This window comes from Physella acuta, unplaced genomic scaffold (genome assembly GCF_028476545.2).
Source record: "Physella acuta isolate Inbredline_101_S28 unplaced genomic scaffold, ASM2847654v3 ptg001280l, whole genome shotgun sequence".
Taxonomy (NCBI): Eukaryota; Metazoa; Mollusca; class Gastropoda; family Physidae; genus Physella; species Physella acuta.
Window position 1 is genome coordinate 237,787 of NW_026732795.1, and position 23,223 is coordinate 261,009.

General features: G+C 32.7%; 1 protein-coding gene and 1 pseudogene across 1 annotated transcript in view; one reads left to right on the top strand and one right to left on the bottom strand.

Annotated features, from left to right (window-relative positions):
- LOC131957937 (DNA polymerase theta) overlaps positions 1 to 23,223 on the top strand; it is a 58,712-nt gene that overhangs the window by 30,663 nt on the left and 4,826 nt on the right. Inside the window, exons 13-28 of the mRNA XM_059322798.1 lie at positions 1,555 to 1,709; positions 1,815 to 2,045; positions 2,450 to 2,543; positions 2,624 to 2,867; positions 3,410 to 5,496; positions 5,809 to 5,943; positions 6,278 to 6,370; positions 6,576 to 6,770; positions 10,765 to 10,977; positions 11,083 to 11,210; positions 12,653 to 12,876; positions 13,325 to 13,452; positions 13,634 to 13,765; positions 14,011 to 14,198; positions 16,159 to 16,270; positions 20,557 to 20,681. Coding sequence (XP_059178781.1) covers positions 1,555 to 1,709; positions 1,815 to 2,045; positions 2,450 to 2,543; positions 2,624 to 2,867; positions 3,410 to 5,496; positions 5,809 to 5,943; positions 6,278 to 6,370; positions 6,576 to 6,770; positions 10,765 to 10,977; positions 11,083 to 11,210; positions 12,653 to 12,876; positions 13,325 to 13,452; positions 13,634 to 13,765; positions 14,011 to 14,198; positions 16,159 to 16,270; positions 20,557 to 20,681 — 4,484 coding nt within the window. The remainder of the gene's footprint in view (positions 1 to 1,554; positions 1,710 to 1,814; positions 2,046 to 2,449; positions 2,544 to 2,623; positions 2,868 to 3,409; positions 5,497 to 5,808; positions 5,944 to 6,277; positions 6,371 to 6,575; positions 6,771 to 10,764; positions 10,978 to 11,082; positions 11,211 to 12,652; positions 12,877 to 13,324; positions 13,453 to 13,633; positions 13,766 to 14,010; positions 14,199 to 16,158; positions 16,271 to 20,556; positions 20,682 to 23,223) is intronic.
- On the bottom strand, positions 8,521 to 8,642 carry LOC131957941 (uncharacterized; annotated as a pseudogene).

The following is a 23,223-nucleotide window of genomic DNA, read 5'->3' on the forward strand; positions in this document are numbered from 1 at the left end:
TTTAAGTATTAGAATTTCCTATGTAGTACTACTATATAATGGGACTATATGTTAGTAAAGTTAAATTCTTTAAATCCCTTGCAGAATAAAATCCTTGACAGATCACAGCCAACCATTGGGCTTGTTGCTTTTAGTTAAATATAACCAAAGTCAAATATATAAGCCTAATAATACAAAATAAAAATAATTTAAATTAGGCCTAGGTTTTTTTTTGTCAAAATAAAGTAAAATTTAAATCTAGCCCTGTTGGTTTTTAAAAAATAAGTTCATCGAGTGTTTTTGGAGTTCTCCATTACATTATTCATTTTAATGCAGATTTCATGATCTCCCACATTTTTGATGTTGTGGAAATGAAATGTTGATTTTATTGTCTGTAATGTCAGCGGAATGTACATAATCAGTTCTTTTGTGCTCCAAACAATCTCAAATTTTTTTTTATCTGCCATTATCATCATCTGCTGCAACAAAGTCCTCCAATGATTCTGTAGGACATTGTAACACTGTAGATACTTTTGCAAATGTTTGATTAAATGTCAGCTTAGTTTCAATATCTGATAATTCTTTTGGTGCCAAAAAATATGCTGCAGCCTACTTTTGAGAATCCTAAATGACAAAAACAATTTTCACTCATCTTTGAAGTAAAAAATTCCATGGTGGTGCATCTAATAAATTAATAGAGAAATCTTTGGCTTTCGTGGTGATTAAAAATTTTAAAGCCATTGCTTGTGGGATAGTAACATTTTAATTTATAAATAATTCTGAAAAGTGAAATAATTTGGTGTTAAGTGGTTTTTGTTTTGTGCTAAATGAAGCAAATAATTATCAAACACCTAGTTTTTTGTTTGTATTATTTTTCTTTTCTTGTAAAGCTTTTTTCAGCTTTTATGTTGAAAATACCTCACTATATCTAAATATATCAATATCTATGGTGACAGAGTGGTTGAGCACTAGCCAGAAGGTCTTGAGTTTAGATCTTGATCCAGACATTCCTGAGTCTACCCAGCTCTGATGGGTACCTGACTCACGTTAGGGAAAGTTAAGGACATATGAACTCTAATCATCTTCCCAGGGGATTGTTAGGTCTGCAAGGGAAACTTCACTTACCTTTTATTTTTGATAAAAATAGGTCAAGTGACATTGAAATCTTTAGCCTTGACTTGTTTGCTACTTTATTGACTCTTCTAAACATTATTTCATTATAATCTCAAAGGTAATGCTCACTGCCTAACTACTAATTGAAAAAAAAATTTTTTTAGTGTTTTCAAAAAAGCTGCAATTTATTTAATGAAATGCTCCAAACTAATGTTAATAAAATCAGATTTATATTTCCCAAAATGTATCATCTTGGGCACACTTTCTAGATGGATCCAAAAAATTACAAATTTGTTAGTAGCTAAAAAAAAACAAGTAGGAGTTTAGAAAAAAATTAATTAATGGTATTGAATTTTTAAAAACTTATTTGGAAAACATTAGGAAGATTTTTTTGTTTTTTAAATTAGAATTTTTGGAGGATTAGCCTAATAATAAATTTTGAAATTTTAATTTTAAAACCAGATGGATCAGACGTTGAGAAGTTTTTTCCAACCCAGCTCGGTTCAGCAATTTTTGCCTCTTCCTTCTCACCAGATGAAGGCCTGTTGATATTTGCTGAATTAAACAAAGCTCGTAAAGCATTTGTTTTGGATTCTGATCTACATATTGTTTATTTGGTTTGTTATAATTATTTTTGTTAGATTGCCATCTTTAGATAATTTACTAGAAAACTTAATAATTTTACATGTTAACCTACTTTTGATTTTTACTTTTGCCTAAAGGTAACACCAATGTACACCACAGATACTTCAACTGTAATTGACTGGTATCAGTATCTTGCCATATGGGAAGCTTTGACACCAGCAGACAGGAGAGTGGCTGAACTTGTGGGCGTTTCCGAAGCTTTCATAGCCAGAGCTATTAATGGCAGAGTGAACATGAAAAATACTGTGCAGAGAAAGATCATGGAAGTTCATCAAAGATTTTATACAGCATTAGTTTTGAATAATTTGGTAACTGAAAGTCACTTTAAATATAGTGATTAACTATTACATATCCTCTTATATATTAGTCAACATCTAATTTAAAATTATTGATGAATGTAATTGAATTGAATGCATTTATAAGTATCAATATAAAACTATTAGCGCTTGTAAGATAATGTCAAGGTATATTCCATAATTTAATTTACTTCGTAGTTAACTTTGTTAATGTTTTAATAACAATAGTTAGAAAAAACAAATGTATTTTTTCCTGTTAGAAGCTTGCAAAGTACCCTTTCAGGTCGATATGTTGGATGTAATCATGTTGAATATATCTGTTTAATAACACTTTTGAATTTAGTCATATTATTTAAGCACAAACTGATATACTTTAAAATGTAATACAGAATATTACTTTTGAAATATCTTTTCAGATTCAAGAAACCCCTATACTAGATGTAGCAATGAAATACAATCTTAACAAAGGTCAGCTTCAATCTTTGCAACAGACAGCTGCCACGTATGCAGGTAAAGAGATCTCACTGTTTTCACTTTTTTTCTGTACAGTAAAATTAAATTAAAAATGCTTATAATATTTTCATGAACAGGAATGGTCACGGTTTTCTGTGGGAGATTAGGATGGCACAATTTGGAGCTGCTGTTGTCTCATTTCCAGAAAAGACTTTCATGTGGAGTTCAACAGGAATTGGTTGATTTAGTACGAATATCCACCTTAAATGCATCAAGCGCTAGAATGTTGTATAATGGAGGCTACCACACAGTGGCAGATGTAGCAAAGGCAGAACCAATTGAAGTTGAAAACCTTTTTAAAAAAGCTTCACCTTTTCAAAGGCAAGTTGATCACTTTCCCTTCCCAAATATATCAAGTTAAAATTGCTGTAAGCTTTATTTCTGCTTCATCTCTTATTTTATATTGACAGTTTATGTTTACATATTCTTTATCTGTTTCATTATCATAAACCATACATGAAGTTTCAGAAAGCCTATTTAATTTTTAAAAGTTATTCATATTTAAGTTTTTAACTAATTTCTCAGCAAGGACAACCACTATGTCTGGCATCTCTTCAAACAGATCATGGGGATATTATACTATTAATTGATTTCTTAATTTAAAATAGAGAATACTTTATAATTTACATTTTAATTACAACCAAATCTATTAAGAGAATTTATCTCAAGCAAGATACAATAAAAGTACATTGAAGTTGTTTCCAAATTTAGTTGAGTACAGATAGCAGAAAAATAAATACAATATTCACCAATATCCAATTAGTTATGTTATACATTTTTTTTATTACAACAGTCTCTTTTTAATTTTATTCTTATGATCTCAGTTCTGACTTGGTAACTGCTTTTCTTTATTAACTATTCAGTGAGAAAAAACAAGATGGTGAAACAGATTGGGAATTAATAGAAAGGCAACGTGCTAGATGTATCTGGTTGACTGGAAGAAAAGGAGTTACAGAATTGGGTGCAGCAAAAGCTATTATTGATGAGGCTAAGTCAATCATTGAAGATGATTTAGGAATAAAAAAGATTTCATGGCAGCTCAAAAATACCAAAGCAGATGATGAGACTAGTACTAAAATAGTTACTGAATGTGAATATAACGGGGATAAAAGTGGAGTTAGACTAACTAATGCAACCAAAACAATTGTTGACAATGAAGAGACAGACAATTGTGTGAAATCTATAGCACTTGATAAGGAAAAGAAATCTTATTTTGGAAGTTTAGTGATGTCAGGCCAAGAAGCTAGTAATTTTAACAAGAGTAAAGAACAATCTTACTTCTATCAAGTAGCAGTTAGTCCCCCACTAGGTATAAGAACAGATCTAAATGGTAACTCAGGTTCAAGTTATTTGAGTCCTAAGAATGATAACTCTACTAGCAGTCCTGCTTCCTACATGGACAACAGTAAAAGTTTGCAAGCCTGTCCTCGCAATCAAAATATTGCTTTCAGCACAACAGGAATGAATATAACTGAAGTAAATTGTGATACTAGTACAGAAAATACTGCATCACATACTCCTAAGATTTTGTCTATGATTAACAGCACTATTTCTTTTAATGAAAGCATTATTTTAGACACTCAAACACTGCATCTCTTGAATAAACAAAATTCTGAAATACATGAGGTAATCACAAATGAATATATTGCACAATCATCTGATGAATATAAAGCAACTGAACAAGACAACAAAACATCTCAGGACAAAAATAAAAGAATTACCAGCCATGATTCATTTTTATACAGTTTACCAATGACATTAATCAGTGATTTAGAACCAAATAAATCCATGACAAAAATATGCGAAGGCACTGCTGATATAAACTTGAGCACACATAGCTGCTTTGAAAGATTGCCTCATTTTGATGAAAATGTAAGAGATGATAAAAAATACATTTCTTATAAAAATGTACACCAGGTATCTCAGGAAAGTTTCTGCAAATCACCCCTGATAGAAGGAAGGCAGATTGGGACACCTCATGAGTATTCACCAATAGAGAAGTCCAGGTTTAACAAAGAAACTGAACTAGATGACCCATTAGATGAAGAGGCTTTACTTGCAGCATTAAACACAAGTGGTGATAGTTTTTCTTACTCTCCACTGATAACACATTTAGGCAGCTCTAATACAAACATCCCATGCTTTTCTACTCCAAGGATTTTAAACAGCCCTTTTTCTTTGGAGAATAATAAGAGTAAAAAGAATTCCAGTAGTTATTCTCAGCTAAAATCCATTGACCTTCAGACAGATGTGGACTCCACATCCCAGATTGACATAAATGAGAAGGTGACAGAAGATAGTTTTTTGGATTCATTTAGTGTTTCTCTGATGGACAAAGTGATGACAGAATGTGATCATCAGTTGAAGCTAAACTATGGTAGCAAGAGTACACAAGTTCCGCATCTTGGTAGAAAAGCAAGTATGAGCACTGTTAGCACTTCTTATAATTCAAGTAGCAAAGAGTCATTTCATTGTGGTGATAGTGACTGTGTACCACCCACCCCACCTAGAGAAGGATCAGCATCATTTAAATTATCATCCAACACGCCTTCAAAAGAACAGAATTTAAATTTTAGTAAAAGATCTGTCAACCATCTGCTACTAGCACAGAGCAGTGAAATAGATAAACCCAAAGAAATTTTTACAAGTATAAAAAAGTTTAAGAACAATTTAAAATGTCCCACCATCTCGGCTGATCAAATTAAAACTATTGAACTAGTCAAAAACCAATTCCCTTGTGATTCCACAAAAGAAGCTTTATTTTTACCTGACTTGTGTACCCAGCAATCATTTACCATCATTGATGTATGTGCTGATAAGCAACTTTTTCATACTTTTCTTGATGAATGGAAGCTACATCCTTATTATGCTTTGTCACTTGCCTGTGTAAAAAAAATTCCAGATAAAAAAAAGTCTCATTCTGGCATTGGTGGAAAGTTTGTTAAAAAATGTAAGTCACATTATAGACTCAAGTAATCCATGATATAGTTTCATATTGCAGCATTATAAATAGTCTAAGTTTATAAACCTTTAATTCTTAAAGCCAGTCCTCATCTACTATTACACGTTACATATTTTAGCTATATCTGATTCAGAATGTCATAATTTGACTCTAGATTCAGTTTAAGATCAATTTTTTTTATTTTAATGAGGTATATTGATCTCTGAATTATAAATATTTAGTTCCATATATATATATTAAAATCTCTTGATATATTATATTTGCTGAGTATTTTGTATTTCTTCAAACCTTTTTCTACAGCACCGATAGAAACCAAATTAGCTGAAGCATGTGGTGTACAAATCCCTGAATGTCATAGTATGATAGTTGGTGTAGCTGTGTCTTGGGAAGACAGGGATGCCTATTATATATCTCTTGTGGCTGATGGATACATAGGTAATTTTCAAATGGTTTGTAAACACATTTTGGCTTTGATATTTTAACCTACAGTTGATGCAGTTGTGTTATTTCCAAGTGTTACTGGTAAATTTGTCTGGCAGTTTTTGCACTCATCTTAATGTGACACTCTTTTTATCTTGCATTATTAAGAAATTTAAACTATATGTTTGCATTTATCACTAACAAAACAGAGTTTAAAAAGTTTGACTACTTTTACTTGAAATTAAAATAGAAACTATGCTGTTTTCAATTCAAGCTCAAAAAAAAATATTTATTCACAGTTATATTTAATTACACCACAAAATATATTGAATTTTGATTTTTTTTTCAGTTAAAAATAAACCTGATGACACGCTATCAGAGCCACCTATTGATGACACACTTCCACTAGATTACAGAATAGAATCTTTATATAACATTTTAGGTAATCATTTTACAGCAACCAAATATTATTTTATTAAAATACAATATTATTATTGTTTTGTTTTTTCTAAATTAATTTGAATTAGATTAGTAGGGTACAATTCTATTTTTATTTATTTCCTGTAAAATAGTTATTATCTTTATAACCAGTTTTTCCATTTTCCCCATTTTAAAAAAAGTGAAGTACATTTAAAAAACTGTTTCAGATTGTTCTAAGCAAACAGTTGCTATATATGACACAAAGCAGACATATGCATATTTAGCAAGCACATTCGGAATCACACTGTTACACTGTGAAGACCCTAGAATAGCAGACTGGCTTCTTGATCCTACAGCTCGGCTAAAGAATCTTCATCGGATGGTAGCCAATCATTGCCCCAGTGAAATGATTTTATTAGATGGTTTGTTCCTAACGTTTAGTAATGTTGAATTTCCTATACACATTCTTTTCTTCTTCTTCGTTCTTAATTTTTAGTGTTGGAAGGGATTGAGACTTATCTGCCAGAGGGTTTGAACTCGAGACTTTTTAAAATTTATCAATCATGCGCTTTTGCCGACTCAACCACGCCTCCATCACAAATAAGGATACGTGTCAACCGGTTATGGGCCATTGAGGTCATTGACTCCTATTTCAGCCTGCTTTTCTTTTTGGATTTGCTTCCATAGCCTTTGTCCAACCAAGAACAAACTACAAGGCAGCAGTTGTTTGATTTTGGAGTTGTCTCTCCTAGAAGAGTGGCTGTTCCCAGCTAACGAGCCTCATCTGCCCGAGGATTCGAACTCGAGACTTTTCGGTTTAGCAACCATGAGCTTTACCGACTCGACCACGCAGACCCCTCTCATTCTTTTAAATAACAGCATACTCTGGTGTGTGAAGAGAGGGTAACTTAGCGCTAAACAGCAACCTTTTAACCATCTGTAAGTATATGGAGCCATTTATTTATTTTACTCAAAAAGAAAATAGAAAAATGACCCAAAATTTAAGAACTTTGATACCTTATAACTTAAGAGAATTAGACTACCTATTTCACAACATCAGTATTCTATGCCTATTTTTTATTCATTGTCACAAAATTATGGAGCAATATGAGTACCAATCAAATATGTTAGCCGTCATAAATTATTTGACAGAAATTCAATTTATGACAATAAGAATATCAAAATATGATTCCTGACATAAGTAACCTAAAAAAATAGGTACCCCTTAATTAATAAATATCACTTCTTTATTCCCCTACCCACATACTTACTAATGAATACAGATTCAGAGTCTCAAACCGCTAAAAAAGAACTAGCTCTGTGACAGAGATCTGTTTTTACTTATTGAAAATAATTTTAACCAAAAAAAATTATTCATTTTCAAAGCTGAATTTTTTTTTGTGTTGATCTATTTTCCCATGATTTTAAAAGTTATTTTCCTTTAGTAGATTTTATTCACCATCAAACCAACAAATGAATTTTATCATAACCTATTAATAGCAATATGCTTTAGTTTCATTTTCCAATTCACTTTAATCACAAGTCTTCACCATTAACCTGTGGTCCACATGTTTAGAAGCACTTATGAGAGAGAGGTTTATTTAAAAAAAAATTGTAATCGATTATTAATTTGTTTACTACAATAATCAGGGCCAAACTATTGTAATTTAAACTTCAATAGGTATATAATACTTTCTTGAAACTTGATGAACCTTGATTGAGCACTATAGTTTTAGCACAGATCATTTTTACTCTAAAATTAGTTCAAAGTTAAAAAATTTAGATGGAGAGGAATAAGGATCTGTCTGTGTAAATGTGTGTGGGGTTTTTAAACTTGAAATAACTGTCAAATAAATGATGGCATTGAAATTTAAGACAAATAATAATAGGTTTCCAGTCTGATTTCTTCATAGACCATATTGGACAGTTTTGCCATGCTTGTGATCTCCAGCCAAACTCACTATTACAAACCTTTTTTGGGGTTATCCATGAAGGCCAAAATTTCATGCCATTGTGATGGCCATCTTGGAATTTATCTACCTTTTTAACATCAAAATAACTCAAAGATGGCTTATGCAAATTAAATAAAATCTTGCAGGATTATAAAGATACTTGTGGGTAACAATTGTGAGAGATTAGTAAGTAAGTAAAGTAAAGTAAAGTAAAAAATTCAATCTACAGCACGTGGTGTTCCCAAGCGGTCACCCATCTTCTAAGTACTAACCACGCCAGACGTTGCTTGACTTTGGTGATCGGATGAGAACCACTATCTTCAACGTTGTATGGCCGTAGATGTGATAGATTACATTTTCAAAATACTTTTGTTTTTATTTTTTTTTCTTAAAATCACTTTTAAAAAATTGAAATTTGTGCAAAAAATACACCATTTTATTTTAACTGTAAAAGAAAAACCATACAAATTTTCAAAAATGTGTTTAATCAGTTTTGTTGGTATATGTATACAGAATAACTAGAGAAAACTTTGATCAATTTTAATAATAATTAAGAAAGTTATTTCAATGTTGAAATTGTAAAAAATATATCCAAGATGGCCGCCATCACCATGGTAATGGCAGGACATTTTTGGCCATTTTTTACTTTCTCATATATACGAAGTATAGAGAAAGTCTTGTAATCGTGCAAAAAAAAAAAATCGAGATTTTTACAAATCTCGACGTTTTACACCACACTGATACGGAAAAACATAATTTTGCAATCTTGTCTGTGTGTGTGTCTGTCTGTCTGTCCGTATGTAAACACGATAACTTGAGTACCATTACAGCTAGGTTGATGAAATTTCATATATAAGTATTTTATCAAAATCGTAGATCCGTATCAACTTTTGAGCGATTTCCGATAACCGGAAGTGGTACTTTTTCTACTTTGAATTTTTCAAAGGCCTATAACTTGAGTACTATTTCAGATAGATAAATGAAATTTCACATGTAAGTAAAAGATCTAATTCTCTACCTTCTGTTAAATTTTGAGTAATTTCCGTTGACTGGAAGTAGTAATTTACGCTACTTCCGATTTCTCAAAAAACTAATGTAAATTTTAAAAGTACTAATAATATTGCGCACTATTATGCGCTTTTTTATTTGGCGTTCACTTGGTGTGCAATTAATTTGTCTACGAGATTTTATTCTATTTTTAAAACTTAAAGTATTTAAAATGGATTAAAAATCATGTCTAAAGCCCGAGTTCCCATCCCCTGTTATTTTATATAAGAATATTCGAGAAAGTTTAGGGGAGATCACTCCCGGTTTATTTATATTTAGACTTAACTCTTTAGTCACAACTATATGCTAAATATTATAATTTATTGTATTAAGTTTAGAAATAAACATTTTGGTTGTCATCACCCGCCCTTGCCCTTACACAACTTCACCCCTCATTTGATGTCCATAAGTTATTGTTCCAATAGTTCAAAATTAAATTTACTTCCAATATAGTGCCCTTATGGGAGACCTGGGCACTTTGGTTCACACAAATCCCTTATTGTAATTTGATTCAAGTAGTTATGGTAGAAACCTTTGGTGTGTATTTTAACAAGCTCCCAAAATTTCATGGTAATCGGGTGAATTGTTTAATAATGCATTGCAGACAGCAAATAAACAGACTTACTTTAATTTGTATATATAAAGATTAAAAGTAGAATCTAGATTGCATTGCAAAAATAAATAATTTAAAACAATAAATCTAACATTTGTTTTATTGTTATTTTCATTCACATTACTTGCTTACTCTCAGACATATATATGGTCATTACCAGCTCAAACTTTTTGCTCATCAGCTTAAAAATTGAGCATTTCTTCCATCCCTACTAAACTTGGTTTCCACCTGGCTTTCTTCACTACTGCCATTTAAACATGAGGGGTAGTTCTGTCATGGGACCCACAATCTCAAGCTTGGATCCTTAACCTGTTACTGTTAGGTTAGCGAGTGCTATCTACCACTAGACGAGTCCTTGACTTAAGCTTGTTACATAGTTATAAATATATAGATACACTGACTTAATTATCCATTCATCTAGGTTCTAGCATTTAAATATATATAAATTGTATGCATAATGAATTAAGTTTTATTATAACCTTTTAGTTTATTGATGTTCATATTTTAGTTTATTGATGTTCACACCATACACACTACATCTTATCTTGTCAAACCTTGTTGGCATACAAAATTGATTGCACTTTGCAGAAAAAAATCATGCTGTATGAAATCAGTTAAATTAAAATCAATTTTAATTTTTAAAAAGCAATTGAATGCTTCACTTAAGTTTCATACCACTGTACATAAAAAATGGGTAGTAATAGCAGAAACTAGAGGCTGCAACAGATGATAAAACGTTTTATATTTAAGTATATTTTAATGAAACATAAAACTGCTTGATAAGTTTGTTTTTCTCTATTCCAGCTATTGGAGGAGCAAACAGCTATCAAAGTATAGGTCTGGACATAAAGAATCAAGTAGATGGGCGGTTAAGAGCTTCCACTGAAAGTATCTTGGTGATGAAACTAATGTCTAAATACCATACATTACTTGCTGAAGATGGTCTTATGGATGCATTTGTTAAGGTTGAGATGCCATCGCTGATTACCCTGGCAAGAATGGAATTGAATGGTTTTGGTAATAAATAAAACAAATTATTTATTACAAGAAAATAACACTATTGTAACTTCTTTTAATTTTATGTATATTGACATCTTGTATTGTTTTTTTTTACATTTGCAGGAATTAACAATTCAGAACTAGAAACACAGAAGTTGACAATGATGAAAAAACTTGGTGTGCTAGAGCAGCAAGCTTACCAACATGCAGGACATGTTTTTTCTCTTACTTCATCAGATGATGTAGCCAGAGTAATATCTGTTTTGTATATGCCAACTATTTAAATTTCATTGTATCTGACCCATCCGTAAGTCACACTAAAGGGGACATGCACAATTTATGTTCTATTTTTTAAATTTAAGATCAAATGCCTTTTAATCATTTTAATAGTCATGAAAATGGTAAAAATCTGCCATTTTGAATTTATTGTAAATTTTTCAAAACCGAAATGCTTTTTAAAATTTTGAGTTACAATAATTATATTGTTAATTGTTTTAATTCTGCTGAGTCAGGTGCTTCATGACAAACTAACGGGGGGGGGGGGGGGGTGGTTAATATTCTTTAATTCAATTGAGTGACTATATAACGTTTTAGTCATTAGTTTTACTATTGTTTAACGCGAACAATTTGAAGTAAAAAAATAAATTATTTTCTTTAATAGATATATAATAACTAGTATAAAGGTCCTGTGCATTTGCTGCGGTCTCAGAGGAAAGGCAGACACATTATTTCAAGAGGATTTCATCAATGCATTACCAATCGCATATTTTTAGAAATGTGACCTTGTTATCTAAATCTTAGTTATTTGAATGCAAACAAAACAGCCACTATATTTCTTGGATCATAGTTCTTTGGGCAGCAGTTTGCCTACCCTACCGCCCACACGCTCCAGGATGTGCTTTATGAAAGCCATAAGTGTACATTAATCACCCTCTGTTACAGTCAGGTAAACATACCTGGGTGACCATACTGGTGTCAAGGGTGTAGTTGGGCGCTCTTGAAAGCTGCCTTTTGTTTATTTTATGGATTAGTTAGGTTGTTATAGTCGTTTACTAAGTTGAACCAGGCGGTTTGGCGGGCGCCCCAGCAGGGTGCGATTTTGTGCCCCAGGCTAGACTGAGAGCACTTTGCGTTTTCATTTGTGTTTTTTTTGCATTTGTTTTTGCATTTGCATTGGTTTTGTGTGCTTTTTTTTTGTTTGTTTTCGTTTGTGTTTTGCTTGCATTTTTGTTTGCACTGTGTTTTTGTTTGCATTGTTTTTGTGTTTTCATTTGTGTTGTGTTTGTGTTTCCTTTAGTGTTGTGTTTGTGTTTCCTTTAGTGTTTGTATTTGCGTTGTGTTTGGGTTTAGTTTTGTTCTGATCCCAAGTTGGTACATTTAAAAAAATTCACCATGGCGGAAAAATTATTTAGAAAAATTAACTTATTCTTGTTGTATTTTGCCATTACAGAAATGTTTTACATTTTAAAATATTAAAATATCACCCAAAAAAATCCTAACTTTGCAAGTTCTGTTGCGTATTTCCCTATAACTAGCAATGTAGTATGCGATGGTTTGTATACAAGTATTTTTAATATATTCTTAAAATCTAGAATAGACTAAAAGAGGTATTTTTCAAAAAGGAAATTTTGAATACAGATTTAAGCTTTATAGTTTTTGCTTTTTTTATAGGAAGTAACTTTGTTATTTTTAGATTTTGTACATAGAATTGAAACTTCCACTTAATGGAGACCCAAGTTTAGTACCTCGGCTACCTTCTCGAAGTTGTAATAGAAGGAGAACTACATTAGGCAGTACAAGTAAAGAAATACTAGAAAAGCTGACTAAATATCATCGTTTGCCTGCTATTATATTAGAGTGGAGACGCATTAGTTCTGCTCTTACCAAGTCTCTGTTTGCCCTGCAAAGTTCCACAAGGTATAGTTTTTTTTAAATGTATAGAATATTACCCCTTCCCATGTGTTCAAAACACCCCAGAGATTAACCCCTCACTCCAAATCAGTTACCCTCTCATGGTAATTACCACCTTCTCTCAAGAATACCTTTTATACATGTAATTAGCAAAGTGAGTAACTCTGCATTATAAAGAGTTACTGGAATGTGCAGAATGAGTACTAAAATAAATCATATTTAATTATACAGAAAGCCAAATAAAGGAACTGCTAAAGTTTAGACTAAGCATATTACATCCAAAAAAATTCCCTAATCCTAAGGACTAGCTTAACTGTAGACCTAACCCTAATCTGAATCCTACCTTACAGTTAATTTGTAATTGACAGGGTTTTTTGGAAATATCCTGCTCCACTATTTTATTAGCTTTAATTTTTTTTTTAAGTTAATTGTTTATGAAATATTTTTTTGATAGACATTGTTCAAAGTTTGCTATGTCTCGTGTTTTTGGTGAGTGTCAATTCTTTACTGCTACTGGTCGAATCAGCATGATGGAACCAAATTTGCAGAACATTCCTAAAGATTTTTCATTCCAATTTCTGGGTTAGTATAGCAAAGTTTTAATTAAATTCTTTATATTAGTAAATATACCTTTATGTAAAAGCAACATTATTAGCAAAAATCAATTACATTATAATTTTTTAAACGAAAGTGCTATTAGTGCTTACCTCCAAATTTGTGCACTTAGCATTGCATAGTATATATTTTCTTGCAAATTTCACAGATATTCAAGTAAATCCAGAAAATTCCAGCCATTTAGAGAAAAGTAGATCAAACAATCAACAGCATAATATTGAACCTGACCCTTATCTGGCCGCTCCAATTAGTCTTCGCAAACTGTTTATTCCTTTTAAAGGTAAATTTGGTATAAATATAACTTTTAAGTCTCCACACTTTTGATGACTTTTATTAAATTGCTTAAGTAGTCCTTGATTGAAAGATGAAACTTTAAAAATTACCACATACATTTTGTTAGACAGTTGTAATTGTAAACACTTTTTTATGCCCAGCAATTACAATAAGTTTTTCATGACTTATAAGAACTTGCTTACACAATGGTCACTTTGAAAGCTTGTCAATACAGTCAGATTTAAACTTTAGGTGGGGTACTTCTGGCAGCTGACTATTGCCAGTTGGAGCTGAGAATTTTAGCACATCTCTCTGGTGATATTCAATTAATATCCATTTTGAATGATGTTGGAGCTGATGTTTTTAAAATGATTGCTGCTCAGATGAAGGGATTAGAATTAGAAGATGTATCATCAGAACACAGACAACATGCAAAACAAGTCAGTATAATCACATATAATTAAATATTGAGACTACTTTCCTTAATCAAACCTCAAAAATCACTTACAATTTTGTACACCTTTGTAGATATAATTGATATATATGTACATGACTGAAAAAACATATATATATATATATATATATATATATATATATATATATATATATATATATATATATATATATATATATATATATATATATATATATATATATATATACATAAAGGCAAAGTAGGTGATGTTTGCTTGTTTGTTTGTTTACACCTATTATATCGGGTACTTGCAAGTAAGCTGCAGGGAAATTGTTCTTGACAAAATTTTCTGTTCACTCACTATATAACGGAGAAATTAGATTAATCTCAATAATTTAGTTAAAAGTGTTTGCATTAGATCAACTATTTGCTGATGCGACAAAATGTTTAGATAAAAGAAAATTCCTTTAAAATTTATACTTATCTGTTTTCTAATAGAAAATAAATACAAATTGACTAATTTTTTTAGTTCAACTAGCATTCCAGTCCCCCCGCAATGCCACAGTCTCAGAAGATAGTCTGATGCAATATTTTAAGATGGTTTCATCTATATGTTAACAATCCTATGTTCTTAGATGTATGTCCTTGTTTTCTAAATCTTAGTTATTTGAATGTAAATGATGCCTAGTGAGGTAGAACACACTTAGGCGACAGCTCAGGTGTCAGGGATGTAGCAGATCACTCTCAGAAGCCCCTGGTTACACATCCCCAGGGGTGCAGTGTACAGCCTAGGCTTGATTTAATAATCAAATATTATACGCCACGTAAAAGTAATATATGTGCCATAGCGCTCACAGGATATCCTGGGGCGCCAAATTGCACACTGCTGGGGCGCAGTGGACGCACCTGATTCAATTTAGTGAACACTATCTTCTTCTTCTTCTTCGTTCTTAATTATTAGTGTTGAAGGGGATCGAGATTTATCTGCCAGTGGGTTTGAACTCGAGACTTTGTTCGAATTTATCAACCATGAGCTTTTTGCCGACTCGACCACGCCTCCAACACAATTAAGCGTTACGTGTCAACTGGTTATGCGCCATTGAGGCCATTGACTCCGATTTCAGTCTGCTTTTCTTTTTGGATTTGCTTCCATAGCCTTTGTCCAACCAAGAACAATCTACAAGGCAGCAGTTGTTTAATTTTTAGAGTTGTCTCTCCTAGAAGAGTGGCTGTCCCCAGCTAACGAGCCTCACCTGCCCGAGGGTTTGAACTCGAGACTTTTCGGTTTAGCAACTATGAGCTTTACCGACTCGACCACGCCGACCCCTGTGAACACTATAATACCCAATATTATGCATAGTCTATTGCACTGTACAAAACAAACATGTGCCATAGTGCTAACAGGAAAGCCCATAGCATCAAATCGCATATTAGCCCTAATATCACTTAACATTTTGGATTATGTTTAATATTAGTAGGCTATTAGGTTTGTTGTCAATTTGTAATTAAAATGAAAAAATGTCTTACTCCAATTTTTGGGCAGTGGGTATTTGATAAGAGAGTAATTACCCAGGGTATGTAATGTCTGGAGAAATATCGGAAGGTAATTCTCAGGGTGAGGGAAATGTCCTGCTTTCTATATGTTATTGGTTGCGGGTTAGTAGTATCTAATTTTTGTGGACTATCCTTCTTAGCTTTAAACTTACTTTGATATCTGGACTTAGTTTTAAGGCAAACATCTGCATATTACTATAATGGTATTACAGATATAAATAACATTATTTTTAACTTTCTAAGCTTTTAAAGATAATGATTAATAATAGTAATATTCATTTTTCAAAACTAAAAATAAGATAAGGAACAAAATTATTTTTGTGATTCCAGTTTTATGAGTGCATGTAAAAAATATTTATATCATATATGTTCTTTAGCAACTGTCTCAATTATTTTAAAAAAAGGAACATTGTACTTTTTCTTTTGGTAAGGTTTGCTATGGTATGTTATATGGCATAGGAACAAAAGCATTAGCTGAACAGTTGCAAGTTAATGAAAAAGATGCAGGTGTGTTCATGGACACATTCAAGTCAAGATATCCAGGTTAGACATAATTACTGAAGGGGTGGGTTGGAGGATGGATGAAGAACACAGTAACAACATTTTTTTAGCCTGATAACATTTATGTTATTGTGTAATTTTTACTTTCTCGTACATACGAAGTATAGAGAAAGTATTGTAATCGTGCAAAAAAAAAAAAAATCGAGATTTTTATAAATCTCGACGTTTTACACCTCACTGATACGGAAAAACATAATTTTGCAATCTTGTCCGTATCAAAAATCAAAATCGTAGATCCGTATCAACTTTAGAGTGATTTCCGATAACCGGAAGTGGTACTTTTTCTACTTTGAATTTTTCAAAGGCCTATAATTGAGTACTATTTCAGATAGATAAATGAAATTTCACATGTAAGTAAAAGATCTAATTCTCTACCTTCTCTCAAATTTTCAGTAATTTCCATTGACCAGAAGTACTAATTTACTCTATTTCCGATTTCTCAAAAAACGCAAGTAAATTTATAAAGTACTAATAATATCCCGCACTATTATGCACATTTTATTAAGCGTTCACTTAGTGTGCAATTCTTTTTTTTTACGAGATTCCATTCTATTATAAAAAGTTTAAGTAATTTAAAATGGATTACAAATATTGTCAATGTCCTGAGTTGCCATCCCTTGTAGTTTTATATTAGAATATACGAGAAAGTTTAGGGGAGATCACTCCCGGTTTATTGTATTTTATATTTTCTTTATTCTCACTTGTTGGATGAATGTTTTCCTTTGCTTCTTGGTGGCTTTTGATGGAAACTCAACTACATGCTTAAGCTGTTTTTTCTATTAATCACTTCCTTGTGAACTCCTAATAAGCTGAATCCAAAAGTAATAAGACACTAGGGACTTTGGTCAACATTTGAACCTGACTTGCAGAGTTTCTTCCAGGCATCTCTTCGGGGGGGCGAAGCCCCCCCGAAAAATTTTTACCGCCCCCCCGAACGAAATGAAATTTATATAATTTATATAGAAAATATATACTTTTAACAGTGTCCGCCCCCCCGAAGAAAGTTTACCGCCCCCCCGAAGATTTCAAGTGCCCCCCCGGAGAAAAAAGTCTGGAAGAAACACTGCTGACTTGGCCATAAGAAACTGAAGACTGCTTTTAAAGGCTTTTATTTAACTCCCTAAGTATGTTTGTGGCTCCACAAATCTTGGAATATTAATTTAAATCTTTGTCCAATTGAGCTGAAATTTGGCACAGTGGTCGATTTTGAATGATAATGCAAGAAAATCTAATTTTTAATCTAATTAGCTATACAATTTAATTTACTATATTCAATTACTATATGCAATAATAAAAGGGGAGATAACAAGATAATAAAATGCTAGTCATAGCTTGATCATAGGGCTGTCAAAGGTGGACTGTTTTCATCTTTGGCTGATTTCATGCACTATCTTGACAATGAACTAAATAGGGACAAATAACTGAATTTTACTAATTACAAGCTACTGGATAGATTTCAGCTCAAATATTTTTAGTCATACCCTATTTTAGTTGTAGACTATGTAGTGCCAACTTCATTTTGAACAAATTACTAAAAAGAGAAACAATTGTCACATTTAACAAAAAAATATTAAGGAAAAAGGCTATTGTTACACAAATCACAAAACAAATTACAAATGAAAGAATGCATAAAAAATAAAGTAAAACAAATATTTAGTTTTTATGTAAAATAAAAGCCTGGGACTCACTTATGAGAATATGTTCCCTTTCATAAGGAGTTCGTTGATAGGTTTTTGTTTTATAGCATAACTAGCGTACCCAAGAAGAAAGTCCGAGGACAGCTCAGGGAAAACCGCACCCTACAAAGGGTGTCGGCGGACCCTCCTGATCCAGTTTAGTGAACGACTAAAATGCCCCATTGTATCCATAGTTTATTGCATTTTATAAACAAATGTAGGTGCTATCACGCTCACAGGAGAGCACTGGGCGCCTAATTGCACCCAGCCGGGATGCTGCCCGTGCAAAGTGGGTTTTTTCGCACAAATCTCCCCAGGTGTATTCTCGACTTTCCAAAGTTTCATGGTGATCAGATGAAAGGTGTAGAAATGCATAATAGACAAATAAAGTCTGACGAAATATATATCAGGAGGGTTTCATTTGCTTTACCAGTCATATATTCTTAGACGCGTGACCTTTTTTTCTAAAACTGAGTTATTTAAATGTAAACAATGCCTGTACTTGGATCATATTTATCGGGACCAGGGTTTATATACACTACCGCTGTATGAAAGCCTTGAGTGTTAATCACTAACCGTAATATCACAGTTAATCACTCACAGCCTACGTGCCGGGGACATAGAAGGGTGCTCTCATTAGCCCCCGATTGCACTACCACAGGAGCACAGTGTACGGCTCTTGGCTTGGTTTGATCATTGAATGTTGTGTGCCGCTTGGTCAATATTGTAGGATGCTCCTTAAAACTAACGTAGTCGCAATAGCGTCACAGGATAGCCTGGGGCGCCGAATTACAGTCTGCCCAAGCGCCGGCGAACGCACCTGATTGAATTTAGTGAGAAACAATAACGCCCATCTTATCCATTGTCTATAGCAATGTTTAGAACGAATGTAAGCACCATAGCGCTCACGGGAAAACCCAGGGCGCCAAAATAACGCCCAGCAGAGTGTTGACTAAGCTAACTCTAAGAGTATTGATGAAGGGTTTTCACTGGCAGGTGTCATATTCATTAGGCTGTTTCACTGGATATTTAGGGTCTACGGAAATTGTATTGACAGGGGCCCTTTTGTCAAGAAGCCTATTTGTTGGGAGTCTTAATGACGAGGGCTATCTTGTCGGTGACCAAAATGAGGAGACTATTTGTCGGGAGTCATAATGACGGGATCTGTTTTGTCAAGAACCAAAATGACTGGAGGCTATACGTCGGAAGCCTAAATAACAGGAGCCTATTCGTCGGGAGCTTATATGATGGTGTCCATTTGTTGCTGGCCCTTTTGACATGGTTGATTTGATGGGGCTCTTATGTTTGGGTCGTTTTGTCAGGGCCGTTTGTCATTGGCCGTTTTGATGCCGCATGGTCCTTCACAATGACCTCTCCACTGTGTTTAGTTGGGGTAGGGGGGACGCTATACCGTCAATGTTTAAAATCAGTCTAAGGCTATTTGAAAAGTATACACATCAATGTGTTCGCTATCGCCAAGATTATAGGTCTGCTTGGCTCAGATGTTTGTTTTTCCAAGTTATTTTTTCCTTCAAATTACAATTTATTTCAATCTATCTAATTTCAGTTATCTATCAAACTAAAATGTTTAAATTACAATTATGCTTGTTTAAGTTTAAAAAATTCAGGTACCTCTAAGAAACGACATAACTATTGAATTGAAAACAGTGCAAATGATCATTATAGTTTAAATAAGTTCAATTTAAAAAAAAACTTCTTGTCTTTAAGCAAAATATTTGCTGTTTATAGTTGGTTGCGTGAATAACTACACACTTTTGGCTGACTACGCACTCTATTGAACTCTATATAGGAAGTGTTACTTATGATCTACTTAGATATATTACAAGCTGCAGTGTACATTTCTACATTTTAGATTAGGTTTCAAAGTGTGACTACTATCACCTTAACTCACAGTATTAATTGTTTGTATGAAGATAAACAGTTGTTTTGTATTGGGGGAAGTTCTAGAATGTAATATTACATTATGGCAATCAAGATAAGTCTACAATTTTAATTAAACATTTTATGTTGTATGCACAATCCTTTAAATGTTAATTTTTGTTTAATGATTGTTATAAGGTTAAAATCACTAAAGGAATGTATAATATGACATAATATGAATCAAATGTTTCAAAAAGTAAGTAAGTTCTGTCAAATTTTATTTTTTTTATATTCTGACGTAACATCAAGTTTCGGGGTTTAAAAATTTAAGTTTTGGGATTGAATTTTAGGATTAAAAAATAAGTGGCACCCCTAATAAAATGTCTGCTTTTTTGTGGTGTAATTAAATTTAATTTGGCAATGGTTATGCGTGTTGAAATTTATATGAAAAATAGCAGGGAATTTATAATTGGAATATCAGGGAATTTCTCAGAATAGCAGGGAATTTTCTGGTAAAAAATTGTGGGAACCCTGTTTATGTTCAACTTTCATCATTAGTACCCAGGCTTTTATTATGCAGACCTATAAAAACTAAATATTTTTTTTACTTCTTAAAGCAATTTTTAAATTTATTTCTTTGTGGTTTATGAATATAATAAAAGTCCTTTTCAGTAAAAAAAAATTTTTATGTGAGAATTATATATTTCTTAGGTGTACGGAAATATTTAAGGAATGCTGTTGATCTTTGTCTCAAGAATGGATATGTGAAAACAATATTTAATAGGAGGCGTTACTTGCAAGCTATTAAGAGCACAAATCCTCAAGCCAGAGCACAGGTAAGGAAGTGTCCACTTTGCCCTTTATTTAATTGTATATAAAAATTCAGACACATTAATAGTTTATAATTGAAGCTTGTTTTCTAATGGTTATCAAAGCTAGCAATTATAACAATTTTTAAAAAATTATTTATCTGCAAATTGAAAAGAAGTGTAGTCACAAAAGGGAGAAGGGAGGCACAAATTTGAATGAATCTTTTACCCTTTTTACAAAAAAACATTTTGTCAATCTCACAGCTCATGCTATCTAACCATTCTCTCTTTCTTTTTTTTTTTAAACTAAGTCTAAGAAAATTCTATTTTTCTATCTCTTCAGAATAATTGTCTATCTAAACTTTCATAAGTGAATTTGAATAAAAAGCAACCTTTTTCAAATTATAATTTCAGCAATATTTCCTTTAAAATTATAATTTTCACCAGGAAAACTTAAAATTACCTTCAATTTGTTGTAAAAAAGAGGCAATTTCCCCCAAGAAATGATATTTTCCAAGTTTTTACTGTGGTCATTGTTATAAACAGTATTTCAGTGTACTGCAGGGGTATGAGAGTATGTGTGTTGGGGAATGATTTATATTACTAAAAGATTGTGTGTGACGAAGTATGTAAGGATGTGAGAGAGTAGGAGGATCTGGTTGCTGGGGGGAATAGTTTAGATTAGTCTTCATCATGTTGTGCTAGGGTGTAGATGTATTTGTTGTGGTGAATATAGTTATCTACATTTAAGATGTGAAAGTGGTCATCCTCTCCGTGTGTATTTAGCCATGCAATAACTAAGCAATGAACCAATGCAGTCCTGTTCAGTGATTCATATCTGACTGTTCAGTGATTCATATCTGATCATCATTGTCTATAAATACACGTTGACATAGAAGATTGACCCCATCCCCAAACTCGCATCACAAGTCAGTTATATCTCTTAGTTTATTAAAAGGATCTTACATTAAATTCTTTGTTACAATATGGGGATAGTTAAAAGCATAACTAGCTGTTTCCTGAGTGCTTTTACTGTGCACCTGCACATTTGACTCTCTACTAAAGTTTCTAGTTATGTCTGTGACATAAAACCTCTGCCACAAAGGTACTTGCTCTGTTGTGTGATGCATTGATAGTCTACAAGTCAAAAGTTACCTTTCAAACCTGGTGGCCCACTTGGCAGGTGAAGTAGATTTCCGTGGCCTCTGCATATGAAGGGATGGTGTGGTCAGGGCTATGCCCAGCCTCCTTTACTTTCCATAGCATAAGTCAGGTACCAATCAGAGTTGGATGGGTTCAGGGACGTGAGACTTTTAGGTTTAACAGTTGAATGCTGTACTATTCAACCTTGCTGTTCCATGATAATATACAAAAGATGGACTAAATTTTGTGTCACTTAGCCTTATAACTTTTGCCAAGTTATACTTACCCCCTAACATTAGTAGTTATCTCATATTTCCATCCAAGTTATAACAAGGTGGTGTGTAAATGCTTTTGAAAAAGTTTACAAAATGTGACATTCTATTTGGTTTAATAGTACAGTTTTTAAAAAGTATAATTGAGGTAAATCACATTTCTTCTACCATCCCTTTGAGCTGTTCTTCATCTACCATTTCAACTTTTTAACATTTCTTAACAAAGTTTTTTTTATTGGTAAGAGGATCATCCACTAATAACATCCACACCCCACCCCCATCAGATGTGGATTATTTTTTTTTAAATGTCATGTTATTGTTATCTAAAACTTACTTACAATATATTATATATTAATTAACACATATATTGTGTATGTGTAGCTTGCAATTCAAAATATTTACATAGTGATGTATTTTTTTGGAAATATCTGTTATTAAATACTAAAAAGTATTATCTAAAATGTATTGAGAAAAAAAAATAGAAATTTTCAAAGTAGAAATATCAAAAGTGCGTTTGATTTATAATAATTTTATTTTAAATTCATAACATCCAGTGTTTTTATTTCTGTCTATTTTTTGTATTGAAGTATAAAAAGTATTATTTTCTGTATGCAACAAGCCGTACTTGATTTAATAATGTACTGAACTTGATTTTCTTTAAAACACTGCACTTTTGTTTGAATGTGTACATCTTGTATGCAGGTTAAAAGTTGTGTTTGTTAAACATTTAACTATTTTGTTGTTTAGTTAAATGTTTGGACATTCTCATAAAATAAACACAGTTCATCTGTAGAAGTTAAATATTTTGACACCTTCTTCCCTCCCTTTGTTTGGAGATCACAAACTGACGTGCGGCGTCAATTCGGCCAATGACGAAACGGCCCCGTCAAAACGACCCCGACAAAACGACCCCGTCAAAACGACCCCGTCAAATCGGCCCCGTCAAAAGGGCTAGCGACATATGGACCCCGTCATATAGGCTCCCGACAAATAGGCTCCCGTCATTTAGGCTACCGACAAATAGGCTCCCGTTATATAGGCTCCCGACAAAAGGGCTCCAGTCAATAAGGCTCCTGACAAATAGGCTCCCGTCATTTTGGCTCCCGACATATAGTCTCCCGTCATTTAGTTTTTTCCACAAAACGGCCCCCGTC